Here is a 17,182-nt window from a genome sequence, read left to right on the forward strand (position 1 = left end):
CATGGCCCTTTCGGTAAACTCCCTATGAGTCATGGGAATGTGTGTCCCTCCTACCAGGAATGTCCGTCTATAGCTAGTTGAAGTCACCCCTATCAACGTAAAATCTTCCTGGACCTTAAAAAGCTAACTTTCTATAGCCAATAAACATATTTTAATGTTTTATCTTTACCAGTGAATTTGTCTAAAGTGTGGGGGAATCTGCTCACATTACAAAGGCTGTGTGTGCCCATTACCCTCTGATGGAGTGGTGAACTGATTACTGAGTTTACACCTAGTACATTTCTAGGGAGCAAGGCTGGGGCTGGGGGGATTTGCTGGTGTCATAGAATCATAGAATATCAGGGTTGGAAGGGACCCCAGAAGGTCATCTAGTCCCACGCCCGCTCAAAGCAGGACCAATCCCCAACTAAATCATCCCAGCCAGGGCTTTGTCAAGCCTGACCTTAAAAACTTTGAAAGGAGGAGATTCCACCACCTCCCTAGGTAACGCATTCCAGTGTTTCACCACCCTCCTAGTGAAAAAGTTTTTCCTAATATCCAACCTAAACCTCCCCCACTGCAACTTGAGACCATTACTCCTCGTTCTGTCGTCAGCTACCACTGAGAACAGCCTAGATCCATCCTCTTTGGAACCCCCTTTCAGGTAGTTGAAAGCAGCTATCAAATCCCCCCTCATTCTTCTCTTCTGGAAACTAAACAATCCCAGTTCCCTCAGCCTCTCCTCATAAGTCATGTGCTCCAGTCCCCTCATCATTTTTGTTGCCCTCCGCTGGATGTTTTCCAATTTTTCCACATCCTTCTTGTAGTGTGGGGCCCAAAACTGGACACAGTACTCCAGATGAGGCCTCACCAATGTCGCATAGAGGGGGACGATCACGTCCCTCGATCTGCTCGCTATGCCCCTACTTATACAGCCCAAAATGCCACTGGCCTTCTTGGCAACAAGGGCGCACTGTTGACTCCTATCCAGCTTCTCGTCCACTGTCACCCCTAGGTCCTTTTCCGCAGAGCTGCTGCCGAGCCATTCGGTCCCTAGTCTGTAGCGGTGCCTGGGATCACCCTGTATATCATTCATGAGTGGCTGTGACCACGTGGGATACGGGGGTCCCACGGTCCATGTTATACACTGGGGGATGTCACAGCCAGTTTATATCCATTTGCTCTTGTTCCCACACTGGGCCCTAACTTAAATAATTCCCTCCTTGGTGTTTATGCCTCTGATGTATTTACAGAGAGCAATATATCTCCCCTCAGCCTTTGTTTTGTTAGGCTGAACAAGCCAAGCTCCTTCAGTTTCCTCTCATCAGGTAGGGTCTCCATTCCTCTGATCATCCTAGTAGCCCTTGTGTTTTGATTTCTTTGTCCTAAATCAGACTCCTTAGGGCTAAAGATGAAATGACACAGAGCTGGAAGGGGAATTTGAATGGATCCCAAACACAGTGTGATCATTCAGAGTTTAAATCCCAGTTTCCATCTTTTGACAAACATGTTTCTGAGCTTTTCCCCTGCAGAGATGGGACTGTTTGTTAGGGGGCTTATTCCTTCACCCACTTACTTCCCTGGTCCTTCTCGCATGAACAGAGAGCAACAATACCCGAAGTCCAAAGGTGCAAACAATTCAATGTTTATTGGGGTGAACTTCCAGCAAGCATGATTCCAGTTTCCTTCCTTAGTGTCCCCCTTCCTAGCTCTGACACCACAGAGCCTTACACCTGTGTCCCTGTTCCCATTCCTGCCCTTAGCCAAACACGATTCCAATTTCCCCACCCCCATTCCCTGTTCCCATTCCCCCCCCACACCCACCCACTTCCTGATTAACTGCAGACTATATAGTAAAACTTGAGTTCTGCTTAGCTATACCTTAATCAGTCATTTTACTGACATTTAACCAACCAATCCTAACATATCATAACATGATTATTTAACCAATTATATCCCACCACCTTAATTAGTTTACACCCAACAAAATTAATTATACAGCAGACAGGAACAATCACAGAACCAGACAGAGATTATACAGACAAACAACAGCAAAGTGGGAACTATAATGACAAAACAATACAGAAGTGAGGATTTCACACCCCAGCTATTGATAAGTGAGTTCTTGCCAGACAGGATGCTATCAGACTAAGTTTCCTTTTACGTCTTCTAGGCACTTCCTTTTCTCTGGAGGCGATAGGCATTATCAGGACAGGATTGTATTTCTAACAGCCCAATAGCACCTTCTTTCAATGTGACTGGGTTGGAATGTGAGGATGTGACCATTCGCTTCCCAGCTTACGGCTGCCCCTGCTGCTTAGCCAAAGGCCTTAGTCCAAGAACAGGGCCTCAGACTGTCACAGTGAGAGAAGGACTTTACACTGGCAGACAGTGATTTTGATTCTTTCTTTTATACCTCTAGAACTAGCCAAGTGATAAGAATACACCTAAATTCTTAAAGTACAGGCCTTTGCAGACTGGCCTGAATATCTATATCCTAACAGTGTTTGCAGGTAGAAATGTGGGCCGTTGTTTCCATTATGATGATTCTAAACTTTTAGTAAATAACACAGGTAATGATAATTACAAGGCTTCACTGCATGAAGCAGATTTGAACAGAGTAGAGGAGAATGCAATGGGAGACTCTCTTGCCCTGATTCTGAGTCATCAGATATAACCTGAGGAGAGATTAATAAGACTGTGACTTTTCAGCTTGGAAAAGAGATGACTAAGGGGGGGGATATGATAGAGGTCTATAAAATCATGACTGGTGTAGAGAAAGTAGATAAGGAAGTGTTGTTTACTACTTCTCATAACAAAAGAACTAGGGGTCACCCAATGAAATTAATAGGCAGCCGGTTTAAAACAAATGTAAATAAGTATTTTTTCACACAATGCACAGTCAACCTGTGGAACTCCTCGCCAGAGGATGTTGTGAAGGCTAAGGCTATAACAGAGTTCAAGAAAGAGCTAGATAAGTTCATGGAGGATAGGTCCATCAATGGCTATTAGCCAGGATGGGCAGGGACGGTGTCCCTCACCTCTGTTTGCCAGAAGCTGGGAATGAGTGACAGGGAACAGATCACTTGATGATTCCCTGTTCTGTTCATTCCCTCTGAAGCACCTGGCACTGGCCACTGTCAGAAGACAGGACACTGGGCTAGATGGACCTTTGGTCTGACCCAGTCTGGCCGTTCTTATGAAGTGCACACAGTCTGAAAATTCAAACCATTTTTTAGCTGCTGAGCACTCTGGCACTGATCCAGGAAAGTGGCTAAAATTATGCTTGACTTTAAGAACAAGTCGTCCCGCTGAATGTGCTTAAAGATACGCTGTGAGCTAATAAAACTGGCACAAACTGGGACAGGTACTAGCTACTCCCCCACTTTGAGAACATTGCATATGCTGAAATCAACTCTTCTCTCCGACTTGAGCAACGCCATTAACTTTAATTATTTCATGGTTGTAACTGATGGTATAATTTGGCCTTCCAGCGTACAGAATATACAATTAAAGATCCACAGGGTAGATCAGACAGAAGAATTTTTTCCCTTCAGTTTAAGTTGTCAAAGAAATTATAGGCCGTTTCATTTATTCTCTCAAGCCTTAGAAAGCCTGACTAGGGAAGTAGCTGGATTAGAGTCTGGTAGTGACGGTCCTGTGTGTGCCCCATGGCTTTCTACACTGCACATGAAATTAACATGGGCAATGGGAGGCTTTATATTGAAGTCAATTGGCTTTGGATCAGATATAGATTTTAATACAGATTTAATACAGATTTAATACAGAACAAACTATGGCTAATGGGTCAATTAGGCACTAGGGTCATCTGAAAATCTATTTGATTTAAACAGTATTTTCCCCAGCCCTCTTGCTCAACTTTATTGCAATGACCAGTTCTGCTGCCATGAGGAAAGGGGGCTAATGTCTATCACATCTCCGTTATTTACTAATATGTCTACACCATAGCTGGATCGGTGCTCAAGCGATGAATGCATGGGGGGGTGCATTTAGCGGGTCTAGTGAGGACCCACCAAATCGACCACAGATCAACCTCTGCTTGACCCCGGTACTGCACCCCGAACAAGGAGAGTAAGGTAAGGCGATGAGAGAGCGTCTCCCGTCAACCCAGCACAGGGTAGACACCGCAGTAAGGCGACCTAAGCTACGTTGACTCCGGCTGCATTATTCACGTGTCTGGAGCGGCGTAACTTAGGTCAACTTCATCCTGTAGTGTAGACCTAGCCTAAATAAAAGGAACCTTTCGCGATTCCTCAGAAATAGTCACCGGTTAGGGTTAGTCACCAAGGTAGAAGCTGGTTGTTCCTGGCAAAACCTGGCTTTCAGAGAGACACCTGGCAGAAGTCATGGGGGGAGGGGAGTTTACAATTTCCGGACCAAGTATTCGGTAAAGGGAGACCAGAAGGGACTTGAGAGAACTGGGGCAGCTGCTGGCCCCAAGGACCCCCCAGAGGCAGAGGAACCCGTGATCACTGCCGCTCCTGGGGCTTGTCTACACTAGAAGTGCTCTGGCGGGGGGCGTTATGTCCCCCACTGGCATGGCGGGGTTTACGCCGGTGCTGAGGTCGCTCAGGGGGCGGCTTATTCGGGTCCAGGGATCACGCTTGGAAGGATGGCTACAGGGGGGTCTCAGGCAAATTTGGGGGTGACTCTAGCCCCGCAAGCCCCTCCCCACAGTGCCACCCCTGCATTGGAGAAGAGGAGGATTGACCCCCTGGGCTTTATCGTCAAAGTGCACATCTATCCCTGAGGTACAGGCCCATCCAGGCACCCCCACCCTGTGTTACACCCAGAGCCCCTGCTTTGGCCAGAGCATCCTGTGGCCTCCAAGCCCCATGGGCCAGACTCTCCTCCCTGCGGGCCCCGCATTCCCTCCGGAGGTTTCCTCCCATGCAGAAGAGGGGCAGCTTGTGCCCTGGACTTGAGGCCCAATCGACCCCACCCTTCATGGTGGGCGGCCCCCTGCCAGGGGGAGTTCATGGGGGGGGGGAGGTGTGAGGAGCCCCAGGCCTGATCCTGGAGGCAAAAGTCGTGTTTGGAAGCGAAACAAAGAAAATTTCCAGCGGACAGCAGGGACTGAATCTGCACCTCAGCCAGGCACAGGGCACCAGCTGCTTCCCTGTACACAGCTGCTCCTGCTTTATAATCCGTGCCTATTTCTTCAACTCCTCGCCCCCCCGGATCCCCAAACCAGCACGCTTGTCAGCCCCAGTCCAGCGCCCCCCTATTCCCAATGCCCCTCAGTCCCGACCCACAGCCCCCACCTTCCCCCCAGCAGCAGGTGCGTCTGACTCCTTCGGGGAGCTTTTCTTGCAAGGTTTTTGTGTGTCAATCGCCTTGTGGATTTTACAGCATGTTGGAAATTTCCATATTAAATAGGAAGCTCCGCTCACCTTCCCCCTCCCCTTCTGTTTTCTCTTCATAACCAGAGCGGGGAGCATTTCATTTTTTAATTCCCCGGGGACTTGCGTAGTTCAACAGAATTTTTTCACTGTGTGCTTAGAAATTGAAAACTGATTATTTTTTTTGGCCAACCAAAACCCGAACTGATTCAGAAACCAGAAGAGAAGAACAACGATACGTTCAAATCAAAGGGCCAGAACAGAGCAGGACTGGGTTTTCAGCAGAGAACATTTTCCATTTGGGGGATTTTGTTTTCCCAGGCTCACAAACCTCTCCCAGGGGAAGTGCAGAGACAAACGTTTCACTTGCCTGCTTCCGAACAACGGGGCCCAGATGCTCTGGCTGTGTTTCCACTGTCAGGGGCTTGCTGAGAACTGGGGCATTTTAACAATTGGATGTTTGGGGGAGGTTCTGAGTATGTTACGTTTTTGAGATTAAAAAATGACAGAACTAGAGAATTCTTTTAGAAATCTCAGATTTTGATAGGTTTTATTTCAAGCAGGTGAGTCTGACACCTTGGGACGGGTTTGGTGTGCAGGGAGCAACATGGGTCGGTCTGTCACCCCGCTAAAGGGGGAGATAGATGGGTGCTTGGAAGGGAAGAGAGACGGTGAAATGCATCCGACGAGGGTGGGATTCGAACCCACGCGCGCAGAGCGCAATGGATTAGCAGTCCATCGCCTTAACCGCTCGGCCACCTCATCTGAGCCACTTGGTAGCAGGCAGAAGCTCCAGGGGAGGTCGGGACAATAAGGCGTTTTTAAATCTGTTAGCGGAAGCAGGGTCTGAATGAGCGAGGAGCTGGGGGGAAAGACGTCAGGAACAGACCGTGTTTGCACAGACCCGCCCTCTCCGCCCAGGTACCCCCCTCGCTCCCCCGTAATGTTTCTGGCTTGCTCACCCCTGTCCCAGGCAGCTGCAGGGTGACCGGATGTCCCGATTTTACAGGGGCCGTCCCGATATTTGGGGCTTTTTCTTATATAGGCACCGATTACCCCCCACCCCCCGTCCCGATTTTTCACACTTGCCGTCTGGTCACCCAAGACCCCCAGTGCAGCGAGCTAAGCCACGAGCTCAAGTAGTTGTGGCCGAGTGGTTAAGGCGATGGACTAGAAATCCATCGGGGTCTCCCCGCGCAGGTTCGAATCCTGCCGACTACGGGAAGGCTAGCGTTCGGGCTGCGGTGGCTTTTACTGCCTGAGCATCCCTGGTGCCAACCAGAGCCAGGGCCGGTGTCACTTGTCTACACTTCACATGCTACAGTGTCCTCGCACTTGAGGGTAGACACTGACCGCAGCAAGAGGAGGGGTGATCCTGTCACTGTAGCTAGCCCACCTCCCCCCGATGGGGTAGCGAGGTTAACGGAGGCGCTCTTCCGTCCACCTGGCGCTGTCTACACCAGGGCGTAGGTCAGTTTAACTACGTTGCCCACACCCCGCGAGACAGCGCTATGCCAAGGTAAGTTCCCGGTGTGGACCAGCCCTTAGCGCCCGCCTAGTATTTCAACGTGCGCACGGAACTGGGAGGGTAAAACATGGACTCCCACATACAGAGACCGAATTCCCCCAATTTAATTCTCGCTGCCCTTTCCCGAAAGCCTCAAAATTCCTTGCATTTTTGTGATGGGCGGGAGACTAAAGGCAGTGCGATTTTGCCTCTTGGCAGGTGGTTCGACAAGAAGGTCCCTTTTTAACGCTATGATTCCAAATAAAGTTTAGAGATTAGTTATTTACATTAAAATCAGTTACTGGTGCCTCTAAACAGCACCATACCATGAAATAAGAACAGAGACAAACCTTGTCCCAAAAGGCCAATTTCCCAAATGATCCGCAAACTATTATTAATTTCCAAGCCTGTCCCCCGCAGGGCGGCTGGGCATCTGCCGTTTAACGGCTCTGCAGCCACCTTCCCAGTAGAAATACCCTTTTTGGCGATTCCCGATCCTGGACATCTGTGAAATTCAGACTATGAGCAGCCAACCTGGCTCCCCGTGCAAGGGGGTGGCCTCCCAGCCCCGGTGCCCTGACTACACAAGCCACATTAAAGCACTTTAACACTGCTAGGAAAGGTGTGCCCTCTGCCTCTCTCACGCTCCCCGCCCCGGCCCCTCCGTTGAAAAGCAGCTGGAAATCTGGAAGGATGCCCATGGAATGAAGGGATGGAGAAACCTTCCTCGGCACTGAAACTTGCTGGACTCAGGGGGCTGTTTTTCGCGGCTCTGTAAAGTGCCCTGAATTAGTATCTCCGACCCGAAGACGCGCGCGGTGTAAGCTTGAAAGAGTGACTCACTCACCAACAGAAGTTGGTTACCTCACCCACCTTGTGTCTCTGCTTTCTAAGCCTAAACTAGAAAACCAAGCCTGTCCTAAGAAGACTAGTTTCTGGCCTCGTCCATGTGCGTGCCTTTCAATACCTTTCCCCGTAACAGACTACGTGAGCATTTTACATGTGAAACGTAATTTCCAAAGTCAGTTTTGCTCAGTACTGAAACAGATGAAAGACTGCCAGTATCTTCGGGCAGGTCAGGGCTCCCTGACATTTATGTCAAGACGTGGCGTGTCTAAAGATCAAAGGCGTTTATAGCCCAATCCGTTCTGTGGGAACTGGAGATTCGTTTTCAGAGACACGGGATAACAAGATAAGGGGGCGTGTGATTCATTATCTTTTAAGCCCTTTTTTGCCCAATATTCCCACAGCATCTTCCGTAAATTAATCTTGAAAATGGTCAGTAATGCGGGGTCTCCAAAGTGAGCTGAAAAGCTGGTGTCTGCGATTTGAAAATCGCCACAGACAGTCAATGCGTCAGTGGTGTCGGAAATCCCCCACCAGGCTCTCTGTGGGGGAGAACATGCTTTGTATGTAAGCGGCTGTGGGTTCAATCCGTCTCATCGCCAGGGGATTCTTCTGGATCATTTCCCAGGACCGGGATGGGGGTCACCCCAGGGTAAGGTGGAAACTCTTGGAGCGCCAGACCACTGTTGCCACCAGCATCGGGCATGGAGACTCTTCAGGACCTGGCGCTTCTCCAAAGTGTCCCTTACAAACCAGAAAGCTCCCGGATAGAATGACTGGCTTCAGGGAAGGGGAGGGGAAATCTGCTTTCAGGTGACAGGGTGCTCTGGGCATGGGAGGGGCTGTGGGTGTAACGCACGGCAACTGCTCTATCTGTGGGGACACAGCTCAGGGTCCATCGTGCTCACAGGGACAGGCAAGCGCCAGTCCCACGGAAGGAAGAATCCCATGCCCCGCTACAGACTAGGGACCGAATGGCTCGGCAGCAGTTCTGCAAAAAAGGACCTAGGGGTGACAGCGGACGAGAAGCTGGATATGAGTCAACAGTGTGCCCTGGTTGCCAAGAAGGCCAATGGCATTTTGGGATGTATAAGTAGGGGCATAGCGAGCAGATCGAGGGACGTGATCGTTCCCCTCTATTCGACACTGGTGAGGCCTCATCTGGAGTACCGTGTCCAGTTTTGGGCCCCACACTACAAGAAGGATGTGGATAAATTGGAGAGAGTCCAGCGAAGGGCAACAAAAATGATTAGGGGACTGGAACACATGAGTTATGAGGAGAGGCTGAGGGAGCTGGGATTGTTTAGTCTGTGGAAGAGAAGAATGAGGGGGGATTTGATAGCTGCTTTCAACTACCTGAAAGGGGGTTCCAAGAAGGATGGATCTAGACTGTTCTCAGTGGCAGAAGAGGACAGAACAAGGAGTAATGGTCTCAAGTTGCAGTGGGGGAGGTCTAGGTTGGATATTAGGAAAAACTTTTTCACTAGGAGGGTGGTGAAACACTGGAATGCGTTACCTAGGGAGGTGGTGGAATCCCCTTCCTTAGAGGTTTTTAAGGCCCTGGCTGGGATGATTTAACTGGGGATGGGTCCTGCTTCGAGCAGGGGGTTGGACCAGATGCCCCCCTGAGGTCCCGTCCGACCCTGATCGTCTACGATTCTATGAACTCTGGATGTTCTTGTACCACCCGCTCTAGTCAGGAACGTGCTGACTTCGTTAGCCAACGCCTAATGAGTTACGTTGCCAAGGCCAGGCCTACCCTTTCACAGCCTTTGGTTCACACTCGTTGTTATGCCTAGGCCTCCAGCAAGGCCTACGCTTTTGTGACTCCGTCCCGCTGTGCTTCCGTCCCAGGGTGATGGCTGATGATGAATGAGAAGGGGGAACATCCTTGAGTAGAGGCGGGAAAGGTCCCATCAGCACAGACTGGATGGCGAGGAAACGGAGGGACCACCCAGGCTTAGCGAACAGAGTGGTCCGTCATTAACACACCACCGGGACCCTGTCTCCTGGAGGGAACCGGAGGCAAGTGCAGCGTGTTTGGGATGATGTTGATGATGGACAGAAAAAAATGCTCGGGGTCAGTAAAAGATGAGCCCAAATGTGGAGAAGGGGAATTTAAGTTTGCTCCACACAGGGCCATGGTCTCAGACACCCTGGAGTGTCCTATATATAGAGAGAAAGAAAAGGCAAACAGGGACCCAGCCCCCTGCAATGTTGCTGTCCTGGAAAAGACGCCCAGGGACAAGTAGGAACTGGGTTGGGAGTGGGGTGGAGGGTCCCACAGGACGGAGGGGTGCTGACGTTCCTCAGAGCTGTGGAAACTAGGCAGTGCAGAGAGAAGTGGCTTCACCCCCTGAGGGCCATCAGCAGCGATCTCATTTCTATGGCCAATAAAATACAAAGCAATTCCAATGATTTTGACACTGGGTTTGAAGTCACTTGAACCGCATCTCCAAAGGAATAATGATTTTATCCCTGAATGGTTAAAGGCAGCTTCCTAAAGGTAATTCCAATCTGTTCTTCCCTGCAATTGGTGATATTGGGCAACTGGGAATCTCCATAATTGGTGGGGAATCTCTCTGGGCACACACACGCACCCTCTCTCTCGGTTACAGATGCTCTGCGAGTCAGAGTGGGGTTCGTCTCTGCATCTGCCCAGCTGGGAAGGGGAGAGGCCGAAGGCTCAAAGGAGATACACGGAGCTAGCCAGGAATGGACGAGACTTTCCTCTTTTTCTTAAACTTCGCCTTAATCCCCTCCATGGACAGCTCCACCCCTGTGTGGATTTGAACCACCAACCAACCCACCCACCGTCCCATAACCAGCTAACTGCCCTATGCAAGGGTATCACAGAGACAGAGGGCCACCCAACACCAACGCCTTTGCCCCGGGGACTTGAACATTTATTTATTTTGGCTCATGCCCAGCCCAGAGCCATCCACGGGGAGTGGAGGGGGGACGTAGCCGTGTTTGTTCCAGTGGCCCCATGAGTTGACCGCACAGAAGTTCAAGCTTCATCCAGGGCACCGGTGACCAAGCCGCTTCCCCCACTCACTTTGCCCTGCAGAACACAGAATTACATACCCAAGAGACCCCGAGGAGTCAAGACCTGCGTCCCTCCCGCGTTACCTCCCCTACAGAGGGAAGGTCAGAATCCACAGGTCTACAATCCCAGCTGCCCTGCTTCCTCAGACAGAGCCCGTGAGCCTTGACACCTCTGGCTTCCCCTCCGTTTGAGCTTCCCCAAACCCCCCTCTTGCACTCCCCATGGCTGACGCCCCCACACACTGCCCTGGTTTCTGTATGCTGATGTGTGGTTGTGTCTTGCTTGAGGTGCATATGGGTCCTGTGTGACTCTGCTGGATGCAGTGTATGGGTTTTTGCAGGTGCATTATTTTTGCGTGGCGTGGCTTTGTTATTTTCTTTTGTGGTTTTTTGTTGCGTGCTTTTGTGTGTGTCTCTGTGTGTGTGTGTGTTACCCCAAGCACAGACTCAGGGATCCCAGAGTAACCTCCTATTGCTGACTTCTGGCTTCCCAAGCTGTGGACCCACTAATCTGTTCCTGCCGGGTGAAAGGAAGGGGCCCACCTTAGGATGGCCGGGCTTACCAAAGATTCCCCTGTGGCCTTCAGGAAACTTCTCCGAACAGGTCCAAGGACTGACACCCTGGCAGCACTTTCCATCACAAAGTATTTTCTTTATTTAGTGTCATCAGCCTGTTCTAATACAATTAATCTAAACTTAAAATAAAACATAAACAGAACTCCCTTGGCGCAAGTAGGCGAGTGAAAGTACCCAAGACTGGGTACTTTGTCATACAGTATAACTCTCAGTTTTCTGAGGTAACTTGTGTTTTAACCTCAGACTTTTGTTCTTCAACGAATCATTAATTTCCTGTTTACTTTCATTCGCACTGGTAACAGTCACATATTCAAAATCTTATCATACATGTTCACTTTCTGTTCATCTCCAATTCCACTTAGGGAATACTTCTATAGGGTTGTGGTTTAGATGCTTTCCACTTCAGTGAGTTCATGTATATCTATATCTATCTGTCTGTCTGTCTGTCTTCTCCCACAAGTGTTGGTGGAAGGGGGTCTCACACTCGGTGGGAAGGCCTGTACCATGAGAAAAAGCACCTCTCTTCGATTTTCACCTTTTTAAAATCTTTCAGAGAAGCCGGAGGTGGAGGGAAAATGATGTAACTACACAATACACAAGAGCAAACCTACGAGAAAAAAGCATGGAATCAGGACTCAACATCTGAGTATCCTGCAGTCTGAATCTGGAACGTGTCAAGCAGGCAGCCAGACTGGGATCCACGGGGAAGGGCTGTCCTCTAAAGGCATCAGCTGTTTCTTTCTTTGCTTCATGGAACTCTGGATCCAAATGGTAAAGGACAATTGTTCCCAACCTAACTATGGGATTGTAATCGGGGCCACTGAACTAGAGAATGTTGTTCTAAAAATAGTTTGACTTGGACATAGTTCTTCACAGCTTCCTTGGCCGGGGTGAGAGCCAGCCAGTGGGTGCCTGCTACTTCTACCTGAACTCTTCCCAAATCTTTGACCTTTGTCAGGGTAAATTCACACTTCTCTGGAGTAGAACCGTCCACCAAGCCACCCAGAATCTCAGCCGCGCTAGTGAGGAACGGCTTCCCCAAACATGCCCAGTTCATTTCTTTAGTCTGGTGGCACAGGTCTAAGTTAGAAAACTCGATACAGGCCTGGGATTAGAATCTCGGTCAGCTAACATTCAACTGTGACTTCACTTTATACACATTTTCAGCAACTACAGAGCGTGAGTTCATTGAAAATACCACTTCTTTTGCCTCCTTATCTGCATAGTTAAGGAGAGCATTTTCCAAATCATAGGATTAGATCAGAGGTATCTTCAGGAATAATTTCCTGTAGGGTCCGGATCACAACTATCTGGGAAATACAGGTTCATATTGCCTAGTTCTAGGTCACTTACTATGGAATTCTCTCTCCAGATCATCTGAGAAAATACTGCCCTAAACAACTGAACAAAGCATGATCGTGTCTGTTTACTTCAGTTAGTTACACAATCTGGGTTCTGCCGCTGCTCACCATTTGAAAGTAGAGATGTAAAAATATTACTGTTTCCTTGGTAGCATGTCCAATAGCTTAGAGTATCCTCTCCTCTTGACGGAACTTTCTCCAGGTGATCATGAAGGGGAGTGGAAAAAGCAACAAATTAAGTAAGAAATGACTTTTAGCAAATGGTCATGTCTCTAAGCCCCAAGAATTCTGAGCTATACTCTGCCAAACAAAATTAATACCAATAGCCTTTGGTAAAGAGAAGAAAAACCCACATCACAGAGAGGAATACAACATTTTCAGTTTCATATTAATAGGGTGACCAGATGTCCTGTTTTGAAAGGGACAGTCCCGTATTTTGGGACTTTTTCTTATATAGGCACCTATTACCCCCACCCCCTGTCCTGTTTTTTCAGAGTTGCTATCTGGTCACCCTACATATTAAGCAAAATTCCAGAGCAGGTTACATCTGATGACTCAGAATCAGGACAACAGATTCTCTCATCACATTCTCCTCTGGTCCGTTCAAACTTACTTCACTCAGTGCTGTCTCATTATTATTGAGTCAAGTTCTTTACAAGAGTTTCAGCATCATCATACAAATGTTCCCACCTGCAAACAATCCCAATTCAGGAGGGGAAAAGCCCAGAAGTGGAAAACTGGGATATAAACTTTGCATGATCACACTTTGTTTGAGGTCAATTCAAATGGCCCTTTAAAGTCTGTGACACTTTCATCTCCAGGCCTAAGAGTCGGATTTGGGATCAAAGAAATCAAAGCACAGAGGCCTGGGAACACTGCATCACCTCACACGTTGGGAGGTGGGCAAGCAGCATGTGAAGAAGATACCTTCTGTATGAGCCGGGCAGAGTTTAACACTGCTGGGATGGTAGGGAAGAAGGGAATTCCTTTGATTCATCCCATTTCGCTCTGGTGTTAGAGGGGCAGAAATGACATTTTTACATGCCTCTGCTCCTGCTTAAATCTATTTTAAATGAGAAAAACGGTACTATAAATATCTGCTGTCCAGTAACCAACAGGGCAACGTGAGAACAATGGGGAATGAGACAATTTTTCCCTAAAGGGGGAACTTAGGGACTCTAGTGACTTCTTCGCAGTGGGAGGAAGAGTAGAAATACGTGCTCCAGGTCTGTTCAGTTAGACTAGTCGAAGTGAGAGAGGTTAGGTCAAGTCATGAGGAAACAACCCTGGCCAGTACACATGGGCTGTGTCTTCACTGCAAGAATAGTTGTGTTTTCACATCAGGACAGCTAACTCGAGCGAGCTAACTCCGTGGAAAAGCAGAGCGGAGATGAGGCCCAGAGAGATTTTAACTCGATGTAGCTAGTCAAGATTACCCCTCTCTCCCCCACCTGGGATTGATGGTAGCAGGGACACACACTCCCATGACGCATAGGTAGGGCCCTTTGTTTTCGGTTAGTCTCTAAGGTGTCACAAGTCCTCCTTTTCTTTTTGCGAATACAGACTAACACGGCTGCTCCTCTGAAACTTGTTTTCGGTTGTTATTTTATTTAATTTTTCCCGGGAATTTATCGGAGTTTATTTCTACAACAACAAAAACAGGTGAAAAATCAGTGGAAAAAACGATTAATTTTTCTGGGTAAATACTGGGGTTTATTTTGGTGGACAGAAGGACGGGGGGGGGGAAGTATTCAGCAGATTAATGCTTTGATGAATGGAATTCAAGGTGGTTTGTGGCACAACTGAATCAGAGCTCAAAACACAACGCCACCTCTGAGTTTAAGACAATAATGTCTTTAGTCCCCAAATAAAACTTGTCATTTGAATAAACAGCTTATTGTTGTAGACGAAGAACCATCAGCCGATAAATATTTCCACGTAATAATAGGGCCCCACCATTTGGAGCACATACGCTCAACGTCATCCTTTCCTCCCTGTTTCTGTTTTTTTAAAACATTTGAATACGTACTTGGGTCCTGAAACATATTCTGATGCAGATTTTCATTTTCTTCCAATTTTAGCGTGTCAGATCTTTACACCGTCATCTGCTAACAGCTTGAAATGTGTACGTGATGGGCGTGAGATTCATCCGTATGTTCAGATGCGCCCGCGCTTCAGAGTTTGTGTGTGCACACCTGTTTGTTTGTTGTGTGTATCTTCTAGACGAATACAGAGCCTTACTTCACCAGGCAGCTTTGCATAGACACACAGGCTCATGTATTATCGTAATATATCTAGCTCACACCATGCCTTGTATTTCCCTAATAAAACAAGTTATTTTTTATACATTTGAATGATACAAAAGTAGGGTGAAAATCGGAAGAAAAAACCCGAATAATTCTTTTTGTCGAACCCAAGATTTTTTCGGTAAAAATTGGTTTAAACTGAAAACGAAGGGGCTTACTCTTCGGAAAAAGGGGCTGAAAGAAAGGACCATGGGATTAACCCCAAAGGTTGAGCGGCAAAAGGCAAAAGCAGGTAAATCGTCTGGGATAGCTCAGGAAACACAGTGAATCAAATGGTGCCAATGGCCACTAAATGGGAATTAGGCAAAAAATATATTTTGTCAGCCCTAGAGAAGGTTTTCAGGGTGTTTATAGCCCTTGCAGATTCTGTGATGGCTAGTTAGAGTTGAGCTCTGATGGAAGCCTTTCCCACAGTCAGTGCATCTATAGGGTCTCTCTTCTGTGTGGATCCTCTGATGTCTAATGAGGGCGGAGCTGTCAGCAAAGGCTTTCCCGCACTCACAGCATTTATAGGGCCTCTCACCCGTGTGGATTCTCTGATGCGTAATAAGGACTGAACTGTCAGCAAAGGCTTTCCCGCACTCACAGCATTTATAGGGCCTCTCTCCTGTGTGGATTTTCTGATGTCGAATGCGGTGTGAGCTCTGCCTGAAGCCTTTCCCGCACTCGCTGCATTTATAGGGCCGCTCTCCGGTGTGGGTTCGCTGATGCGTAGTAAGGTCTGATCGGTAACTGAAGCTTTTCCCACACTCACGGCATTCATAGGGTCTCTCTCCCACATGAATTCTCTGATGATTAATAAGGGCTGATCTATCAGCGAAGCTTTTCCTACACTCACAGCATTCGTAAGGTCTCTCTCCTGCGTGGGCTTTCTGATGTCTAATAAGATCAGAGTGGTAACCGAAGGTTTTCCCGCACTCACTGCATTCATAAGGTCTTTCCCCCGTGTGGATTCGCTGGTGTTCAATCAGGGCTAAGCGGTAACTGAAGGTTTTCCGACACTCACGGCATTCATAGGGCCGCTCACCTGTGTGAGTTCTCTGATGTCGAATAAGGTCTGAGTGGTTACTGAAGGTTTTCCCGCACTCACTGCATTCATAGGGGCGCTCGCCTGTGTGCATTCGCTGATGTATTATAAGGTGTGAGCTCCGAGGGAAGTTTTTCCCACACTCACTGCATTCATACGGTCTCTCCCCTGTGTGGATTCTCTCATGGTTAATAAGGCCCGAGCGGTTACTGAAGTTTTTCCCACACTCAGTACATGTGTTTTTTCTCTCTTCCGTGAGGATTCTCTGCTGGGCTTCCACTTGCTCAGCATCTTCCTCCTGAGGATTCTGCTTCTCGTTCTCATTCTCCATCCCAACACCTAGTGGGGGAAAGAGACGGAAACCTCAGAAACAGGAATGGAAAAGGGGGGAACAAACCCAAGTAATATCTGGAGACATGGGAAGGAAATCAGGAACTGAATTCCCCCAACACTTCCTCGTAGGGGGGAGAGGAGGGATCAGTTCTGCCTCCTAAACCCATCAAAATACTCAATGGGAAGAGAGGGCAGGAGGGAGCCATTGCCATGTGTCAGTCAGGGTGAGTAGGAGCAACATCTGCCCTGAGGATCCATCACCTGCTGGGAACAATCCTGAATGTTGAGAGCTCACAAGGTCTTTCTAGGGAATCCCTACAGTTTCCTTCAGACACTGACAGTTTCTGACTTGGATGAACAATTGATTCCTTACCCACGCAGTCAACTTTCATGATCTCTCTTTCTTCTGGATTCGGATACGTGGGACCCACGGCTCCTCCTCTCATTCTAGGTGGGGTGATCACATCGGTTTTGGAAACCGGAAACCCTGGGGTTCAAAAGGGAGCTAGATAAATTCACAGAGGATAGGTCCATCAATGGCTATTAGCCAGGATGGGCAGGGATGGTGTCCCTAGCCTCAGTTTGCCAGAAGCTGGGATTGGGTGACAGGGGATGGCTCACCTGATGATTCCCTGTTCTGTTCGTTCCCTCTGGGGCACCTGCCAATGGCCACTGTCGGAAGACAGGACACTGGGCTAGATGGACCTTTGGTCTGACCCAGTCTGGCCGTTCTTATGTTCTTATGCTCAAGGGAAAGAAAACAGGTGAATTCATAATACGTCCTGCAAATTTTTAGCGTGTGTAGTGGACACCTTTCTGATCCAGAAAGTTGAGGC

The 17,182-nt window shown here is 48.4% G+C and overlaps 1 protein-coding gene and 2 non-coding genes across 3 annotated transcripts in view; 1 reads left to right on the plus strand and 2 right to left on the minus strand.

The window, feature by feature from the left end:
- LOC142068369 (uncharacterized) overlaps nucleotides 1–17,182 on the minus strand; it is a 295,529-nt gene that overhangs the window by 112,798 nt on the left and 165,549 nt on the right. The window contains 1 exon segment of the mRNA XM_075123886.1: nucleotides 15,342–16,181. Coding sequence (XP_074979987.1) covers nucleotides 15,342–16,181 — 840 coding nt within the window.
- On the minus strand, nucleotides 6,026–6,107 carry TRNAS-GCU (transfer RNA serine (anticodon GCU)). Its single transcript has one exon. It is a non-coding gene; the product is annotated as a tRNA-Ser (tRNA).
- TRNAS-AGA (transfer RNA serine (anticodon AGA)) lies at nucleotides 6,482–6,563 on the plus strand. The gene has a single exon. It is a non-coding gene; the product is annotated as a tRNA-Ser (tRNA).

The sequence above is a fragment of the Caretta caretta genome, chromosome 28 (assembly GCF_965140235.1).
Source record: "Caretta caretta isolate rCarCar2 chromosome 28, rCarCar1.hap1, whole genome shotgun sequence".
NCBI lineage: Eukaryota > Metazoa > Chordata > Testudines > Cheloniidae > Caretta > Caretta caretta.